Source organism: Lipotes vexillifer, unplaced genomic scaffold, assembly GCF_000442215.2.
Source record: "Lipotes vexillifer unplaced genomic scaffold, Lipotes_vexillifer_v1.1 scaffold824, whole genome shotgun sequence".
Taxonomy (NCBI): Eukaryota; Metazoa; Chordata; class Mammalia; order Artiodactyla; family Lipotidae; genus Lipotes; species Lipotes vexillifer.
The window spans coordinates 15,188-23,997 of record NW_006772197.1 but is presented as its reverse complement, the minus strand read 5'-3'; the positions used below and the strand labels follow the sequence as shown (position 1 = coordinate 23,997).

Genomic DNA, 8,810 nt, shown 5'->3' with positions numbered 1-8,810 from the left:
CACCCCCGTGGCGACGGCCCAGCAGGCTGAAGGGATGATTGACGGAACGGCTCGGCGATCAGGGCGTCGCAGAGAGAGGGTAGAAGAGGGGACGACTGAGCTTTCCCCTTAAACTGGTTGGGTTGGGCCTCGGGAACAGCCTTCCCCAGGCCTATTGGCCTCCCTGAACGGGTTGTTATGGTAACAAATGACAGACCGGTGCCTTATGAATCGGCCAATGAGAGGGGCCGTCTTTTCCACCCCACTTCTGAGCAGTAGGTGTTGCGAAAGCCCGGGTAGAATCCCGAGAAGAAGGTGGAGCCAGGAGGGGGCGGGGCTGGCGACCTGGCGGGGGGAGCCAATCACGCCTGGCTTTATCAAAGGCCCCGCCCCTTTACCGCACAATTCCCCTCCCCTAGCTCATTTCGCACGACGCAGCGGTTGGGAGCACAGACATTTTCGGAGCTGGAGCTGCCGCCATTTTGTGTTTGTGGAGAAAGAAGATTCTGTGGCGGCTGGAAGTGGACGGAGGTCACCCGTGAGACGGCGGCGTTTCACACCCGAGGTTCCCCCCGTGTCGTCCCCCAACCCCCCTCCGCGGTCAGCATGTGGTGAAGCCGGAGCCGCGAGACCCGGGGAGAGGAAGAGGAGTCGGAAGGGAGGCGGGGTATCGAGAGCGGCTTCAGCTTCAGCTGCGGCGGACCTCGGAGGGGGGCCGCGGCGCAATGTCAGAGCAGACGCCGGCCGAGGCCGGTACTGCGGGGGCCCGGGAGGACGCCTGTCGGGATTATCAGTCATCACTCGAAGACCTGACCTTCAATAGCAAACCGCACATCAATATGCTGACCATTCTAGCCGAGGAGAACCTGCCCTTCGCCAAGGAGATCGTCTCTCTCATCGAGGCCCAAACCGCCAAGGTTTTTATACACCCCGCAGCCTCCTATTCTTCTAATACTCCCTGATTTTAGTGTCAGCCTCATCCCAGGTCTCGCTTCTATCCAAAGGGGGACGGTGTTCCTCCTCTCCAACCCTCCCCCCCCCAACTCAGGCTCGGTCTCTGGCCCAGGCTTCGAGCGTGGGCCTCTCTTGGGGGGAGGGAGTGGGGAGGATAAAGGGTGGAGTCCCACTTCCGCTTACCAGCTCCCTATTTAGGCCACCGCATCGTGTATCCCGACGCACACGCTTTGAATAGAGCCCTTCGGGGAGGGGGAGAATTAAAGGCAGTTCGTGGTTTGGGGAAGTAAGAGTTAAAACCATTTGAACCCCCTGGGGTGGTGGGGAGTGGTTCTCCCCCCGTCCCCCCCGCCCCGAACTTTTGGGTAACTGTGCTCTGTGGGTTGGAAGGAGGTGAAGGGGGACCTGGGAGCGAGCTGTTGGGGGGTGGGAATAGGGCCTTGGCCCCGAGTGGAGCAGCCGCCTGTTAGGAGCCCAACATGGCGCCTGAAAAGCACATGATGCGAAAGGGAAGAGAGGAGAATCCATTCCCTGCCAGCCAGGCAGCTGCTCACACCCGTCAGCCCCATTTTGGGGTGGGGGCGGCTAGATATAATTTGTATTCTCCTATCGGAGGGTCTCATTTGCCCCCAGATACGGGAAATTGGGGTTGAGGGTGGGGTTGGAGGGGGTGGGGAGGAGATCTTATCCAACCTGTAGGTGGAGAACTGGCCCACTGGGTAACAAGTACTTGTAGTTTTCTTTTGAAAAGTTCAGTTCCTCCTCCTCTTCCTTTTCTCTTTTTTTCCTCCCTTCCTTCCCTGAAAGTGAAGACGTGCTTTGCTTCACCCCTTGACAGCAGTGGTCCTCTGCCACCCTATATTTCCCTGTAGTCCTCCTCTTCTGTGGATTCATGTGGGAGCGATTTGTCATTTAAGTAAAGTTACTGTTAAACTTAGTTATCGTAATGAGTTTTAATAGCTTCCCAGTACTACGTTTTAAGTTATTTTTGAAGCTTGTACTTATGGTTTAGTTTTTTTCTAGTTGTTAGTGATTGAAATGATCAGGATGAGCCTCCTTTTAGCAGAGTGAACCCCTTTTAAAAGGCCACTTTAACAACAACCACCAATATATTGTTTAGAGGTGCTTTCTGTCTAGTGTAAAACTGAGTGGTCTGACTTTAATAAATGGTTTTGAAATGTGTGACTGGTATTATAAAATTTGTGAATAAAACATATAAAATATGTATTTGTCTTTTTTATTTACCTTTGTAAGGTGTAGAATTTGTTTCCAAGACTTATTTTTATCTACGTGGTTGTGTGTTTTAAACAAAAGTCTTTAAGTGACTTGGGTTCATTCTTCTTTAGGTTCCATCCACTCTTTTGGGTAAATCTGTTCACAAGATACACGGTTTCAGGTGGTCCTTTCATACCTTAAAGAGGACAAAAAGTAAGGTGTTTTTTTTTTCCTCTTTAGGGCCCAACAAGTTTGTCATGCTCAGTCTGACAGCTAAAATACAAGTCCTTATTCACCTTTTCCTGTGAATGTCTGTGTGAAACAGCTATTGTTCTTTTTTTTAAGTATGAGATTTTAAAAGGAAGCATTCCTCATACTCAACATCCTTTTTATTGATACAACAAACATGTTGGACATGAAAACTTAGTTTTGCCTTGTCGAAGGCTTAACATTAAATGCCATTTTAAAAAAAAAATGCACTTGCGTTTTTTAAAAAAAATAACATTGATTTTTAAAAATTCTACCTAGTATTTTTGGGGTTACTAATATTCCACAGAGCCTAATATTTAGCAGCTCAGGTTGTCACTCAAAGAACCATTTTCTTGCTGGTTTTTAATGGATCCAGAAGACTTTCAGAAGTGAAAACTAAATGCTGAATATAGTGACCACATTAAAATTTGTATTTGTGTGTGGCTACACAGAGTGGTGAAAATAGATGGACTATTTGCTGATGAAAGACAGCTGAAATTTTTTTGGCACACGTTTCCTGGTTATTTTTGTAAAGCCAGATTGAGGAAAAGATGTAACAGTCACTTTGGGGAAATAATTTAATGGGGTTGGGGTTGAGGGTGAGGGGAGGGGTTTCCTGTCATTTGGTAGCAAACTGGCTTGGTTTTGTGTTTCTGGAGGTGAATGTTTGTGTCCTTATCCTCTAGCGTTTCAGCATTACTAAACTTAAGGATTCACACTTACTTGACTCCTTCCATGAGGCAGTAGTAGCAAAAAAATATTACATATAAGAATTCACTTGTACAATAAAAAGTTAGCCTACTGAACAGATTTTGGTTTTAAAGAGAGCCTGTTTATCTTCATAAGTACAACAATGACTAAAATGGTATAAAACATGACATGGTAAGATAAAGACACAGCAATAAAGCAGTTGACGTGTTGGTACTTAATAGTTTACCCACATGCAATAGCCTTGTGAAACCCTTTTATTAGTACTGTAAAAGAAAACTTTCATACAAAGTTATTCAAAGGTTTCCTTAGTCAACTTTGGTTGTTATCAGAAGCAAGAGCACTTCCACACACTTGTATGGGCAATTGGTTTTGTGAAATAATGGTGGCATTGTGTACTGCAGAACTGTGAGCTTGCCCTGGCTACAGGTAGCTGTGGGTAAGTGTTGTTCAGGGTTAAGATTCCTATACACGTGGGAAGGGTAAATGGGGATAATTTTTGTTTTTGTTTTTAAATCGTGGGTACTCCTGTGGAGTGAGAGTTAACACTTAGTTTATGTGGTGTGTCTTAATGCTCCTCAACAAGTCTGTGAACCTGCTGATGCTTTCTGGAAACTTGCTGTGCCTTCTAAAAGCCAGTGATGGGTAGGCTTTACAGTTGAGCTGGGGCAACATTTCTTTGCTTTGGAAAGGGCCACCTGTATCGGCATCATCACACTGGCCCTGCACAAATTTAGAGCTCCTGGTTTGTGCGTGTCAGAGGAAAAATATTTCGACGGAGAGTCTGCTGTGAAGAAAATCTTGAGGACAAATCCTGGTTTCCAGAGTCAAGTTCAACCTGACTTACATGACTCAGCGGCTGCTCCATCCAGTTTTCCTTGTATCAGTAACAACTTGCACTTTCCTGCATGTTCATGTGCAAGTTTAAAAGTGTTTTTTTGCCTGTAACTTCATATGTGAAGTGTACTTAATTTCTTTTGTTCATTGGATTATAGAGAAGTAATCCTAATGATTTTACAGGTAACAAAAGGTTCATAGACTTTAACATATAAAATATGCCTATGGAAATTAGGGTTTCTGCCAGAAGTCTGAAAGCTTTTTGTTTCATTGAGTCTAGCATCATCATAAGTTAATGTGGGTCACAAAGCTTACACTTGGATTACAGAAAATATGCTCCCCCTTTTTTTGTCACTTAAAACACAGTTTTTTTGTTTTTTTTTTTTTAACTATACGAACCTGAAATTCTATTGAGTGTTAAATGAGGGTACTAGAGACTTTTTTCTTTCCAGTAATTCTGAGCTTATTTTGTATGCTCAACTAAAGATCATTGTAAGAGGTGAGACATTGAACACTTAAATTTTATAAAGGTTAATATTGATTCAAAAGTATTTAATAGCAACAAAATATTGAGGTCTGTATTGTACGTTAAACGCTCACTTTTAAAAGTAGTTCTTTGTTGGCAATTCATTGTACTAAACTTTTCAGTTTCTTTTTATTCAGGCTCCCTCCTCAGAGAAGCTTCCTGTTATGTACCTTATGGATTCTATCGTGAAAAATGTTGGAAGAGAGTATCTCACTGCCTTTACTAAAAATCTAGTTGCAACATTTATTTGTGTGTTTGAAAAGGTATATATACATTTAGAAACATTTGAATTTTTAAAACATGTTCCTGATTAAATAAATACTTGCCTTTGTGTTGGGTTTTCTTGGGTGGTGAAATGTTTTATTCTTTTGGGCATTTAACATGCTAAAGTTAGTGTTTCTTATTTAAAGTGGGTTCTAGGTGTTTTACATCATTCAAAAATAGATGTGTTTGCTTTTAGAAGTTCATTTTTTTGTTTGACTTTGTTCACTTGAAGATCTGTTTCATCACTAGAATACGGGCAAAAAGATCTGAAACTATCAAGAGAACTTCAAATTTCATTGTTTAGGTTTCTGGTGTTAGGATGTTGACTATTTCTGTCTTAAAAAAAAGAAAAAGAAAAAGCATAATCCTAGTGTGTGTCAACCTGTGATGGATGCCTGGAACTTGTGATTTTTTTTTTCTGGAAATGTTTCCTCTTGTTAACCTTGTTCAAGTATATTTTATGTGAATGTCCTAGGTATGTGTGAATGGTGGATCAGTGAATTGCTTTAGGTTATTTTGGAAATACTTCCTCCCCACCTCTGGCCCATCTTAGTGTTTAGAAGAAAGGCTTGTTAGTTTCTATACCTAGAGATTGTAAATTCCTTTCATAACATTGTATCTGGTAGTTTGGTTAATACAGTATTATGTTGAGGAAGACAGGATTTGCTGAAGTAATTCTCTTTCCTGTCAGGTTTCATCTTTCACACTGAGAAAAGGGGCATTTATAAGATATTTGGGTTTAAAGATTGTTTCCTAACAAAATATTGGTGGTTCTTACATTTTAGTAGATGCACCTGTTGTGTCTCGAGAAATCTTAACAGTTGTCAGGCTTGGAGAATTGGGATTATTTTGAAAGAACTCACTATCAGATTTTACTTGTTTGTTAGAACAGAAAATGTGTAGTGGCTACTTGAGTAATTTTTTTCCCTTTAAGTTCTTAGAGAAAATAAATACTGCTAAGTAAGTATATGCAGAAGAAATTTGGAAAGCTGTATTTCAAACTATATTATGGAGCTTGTTAATAGTGTATTGTAGACTTTTGTTAAATACTGCTTACCTGAGACTAGTCTAAGGAGAAGTCAACTTTGCATTATAGAAATTGGGGCACTAAACCAGTTTCTTGGTTTCAGTTTCAGTGTGTTCAAATTCATTTGGGTGTTTGGTAGAAAATGTTTACTGACTCTTACTGGGCCTTAACACTGAAGGTGATGAAAATGACCTTGTTTGTAGTAAATATTATCTAAAGACTGGAATATAGTCAAGGCTTTATTATTCTAAAGTTAGAACTCTAGCTCAGTTTTCCCAAGTGCTAGGTTTCTCTGATGGCTAATTTAAAAAGTGTTATTGTTGTTACTATGCCCATCACAAGCATGAGCAGATAAGGTATAAAACTAAAGCTCATCAGTAGGTAAGATTTTGTGAATTTTAATTATTCAGGTGCCTTCCACACCACAAATAGCTTATTCATAGGTACCAGCCATATTGTATTGCAGGAGATTAGATAGTTTTGTTTAACTTTGTACTAAATGTAAATAACTTAAAAAATTTAAGTCATCAGATAAACTATTTTCTAGTTGTTTTATATTTTTGTCCAGAGTGAAAGTAACAGGAATACTGTGTCAAGCCCTAATATTTGGGAACATTTTGTACTTCTAAAAATTCAGACTTGTCTAATTGTTTGCTTTCATGAAGGCTAGGTGATAATGACTTTAATTTTTCTAATTTTTTTTGACAAATTTCTTTATTAACTTTACATCTGCAAACAAATGTACTTTTAATAAATGATTACTGTTGCATATATTTACAAATTAGTAGTATGTGTGCTATATGTGAAGTAGAACAGAGATTTATGTAGCATTATGCTTAATATATAAAACATCCTATAGTAACTTAACAAGCCATAGAATTGTTCTGTTGTTCTAGGTGGATGAAAATACTAGAAAAAGTTTATTTAAATTACGTTCCACCTGGGATGAAATATTCCCTTTGAAGAAACTTTATGCCCTGGATGTCAGAGTCAATTCGTTAGATCCTGCTTGGCCTATTAAACCTCTGCCCCCCAATGTGAATACATCTAGCATCCATGTGAATCCTAAATTTTTAAATAAATCGGTAAGTTTTAACATGAATGGTATATAACTAATATTTTTAACTGTCAAATTTTGACTTCTCTAAAATTTCTTGCCAGATAAAAGTAACAAGAATACCCTGTGCTGAATCAGTTTAATTTAAAAAAAAAAAATTTTCACCTTCAAATTCACAGTACATTTAAAGTAAATGTTCTCCTTGTTTAGGTTTTACATATTTATTTTGGTTTTTAAATTCCTGAAAATTTTCTATGTGCTTTTAAACATGATTGGCCATTTAAGATTATGGATAGGGTTTATTAAGAGAGAAGCTGATAATTTTTAGCTCCCCCCCTTAGCTGCTGCTTTTTTAGCTGTGATTTTTTTTTTGTAAACAAATTATTTTTTCTTATAGCCCGAAGAGTCTTCAACACCTGGCACAGTGGTCAGTTCCCCTAGCATCTCCACTCCTCCAATTGTTCCGGATATACAAAAGAATCTTACCCAAGAGCAACTAATAAGGCAGCAGTTACTGGCAAAACAAAAGCAGTTGTTAGAACTTCAGCAGAAAAAGCTGGAGCTTGAGCTAGAGCAAGCTAAGGCACAACTGGTAAGTAGAGGAGATTTGGCATTTTGAGTATTTTTAAACCTGTTTTCTAATGGATATGGAATTATTTTGTGTTTGAATTGTATTAACCTGTCACTTTTATTAATAGTGTAATTTTTCCACTTTTATTTATTTTGCAGATTATGGTGTATTTATTCGACCAAATTTGTATATCCTTATTGTAAAAGTCACTTTTAATATAAACTGCACTATTTTCTTTAAAATACTTTTTATTAGAGTGCTGTCTTATAAGATAGCCCCTTAGTTTTGTTAAAAATTATGTCATGGGGCTTCCCCGGTGGCGCAGTGGTTGAGAGTCCGCCTGCCGATGCAGGGGACACGGGTTCGTGCCCCCGTCTAGGAAGATCCCACATGCCGCCGAGTGGCTGGGCCCGTGACCCATGGCCACTGAGCCTGTGCTCTGGAACGGGAGAGGCCACAGCAGGGAGGGGCCCGCATACCGCAACAAAAAAAAAAAAAAAAAAGCCAAAAAAAAAATTATGTCATGTGGGGGCTTCCCTGGTGGCGCAGTGGTTGAGAGTCCGCCTGCCGATGCAGGGGACACGGGTTCGTGCCCCCGTCTAGGAAGATCCCACATACGGTGGAGCGGCTGAGCCCGTAAGCCATGGCTGCTGAGCCTGTGCTCCGCAGCAGGAGAGGCCACGACAGTGAGAGGCCCACGTACCGCCAAAAAAAAAAATTATGTGGACGTAGTGTCAGTTCCAAGATGGTAGTTGTGTTGTGGCAGATGTTTTTGCCTAGTCTTTAATATTTTATGAGCTTATGTTTCATGAGCAGAAATCCTTAGCAGTTTCCTTAGAAGGCTACAAAAAAAAAGCCATCACAAAATTACGGAGGCCAGGAAGATTATGTATTTCTGTATATGAATAACGTTATATTAAGCTATTTTACTTAATTACTTAGCACTTGACCTTATTTGAGAGTAAGGGAGTACAGGAAGGCAGAATTTTGTAAGTGCATTATCAGTGCCACTTTGAGAGGAGCTAAATTTTATGACTTAGAATTTACCCGGAAAGACTTGGATGCTTGTGCAGCTGGAGTGCAGTGATTTATTTAGTAGTTTCTTAATATCAGTGTGGCCCAGAATTCTGAATAATTAGGAAGAGGGAGGGTTTTTTTTTCATTCTTCCTAGAAGTTATAAGTCTACTTCCCCAAAGTAGAGGATTAGTAAGAAATAACAGGCCACATAAATATTGTATATGACCTTTTTCCTTTCATTTTAATCTCCACTTAAATACTAGAAGTATACACTATAAATACGGTATTGAATAAATGGATTTATTGAATAAAGCATTATATTCCTTAGTTTTCAGTTTCTTGACAAATAATCTGAATGTTTTACAGTTGTAACATGAACGTTTATCTTGTATTTCAGGCAGTTTC

At 40.0% G+C, this 8,810-nt stretch overlaps 1 protein-coding gene across 1 annotated transcript in view; it reads left to right on the top strand.

Annotated features, from left to right (window-relative positions):
- Positions 1–704: 704 nt before the first annotated feature.
- LOC103074929 (pre-mRNA cleavage complex 2 protein Pcf11-like) overlaps positions 705–8,810 on the top strand; it is an 11,003-nt gene continuing 2,897 nt past the window's right edge. The window contains 5 exon segments of the mRNA XM_082931327.1: positions 705–896; positions 4,606–4,731; positions 6,656–6,844; positions 7,214–7,408; positions 8,803–8,810. The exon segment at positions 8,803–8,810 is cut by the window's right edge and continues 1,110 nt beyond it. Coding sequence (XP_082787453.1) covers positions 705–896; positions 4,606–4,731; positions 6,656–6,844; positions 7,214–7,408; positions 8,803–8,810 — 710 coding nt within the window.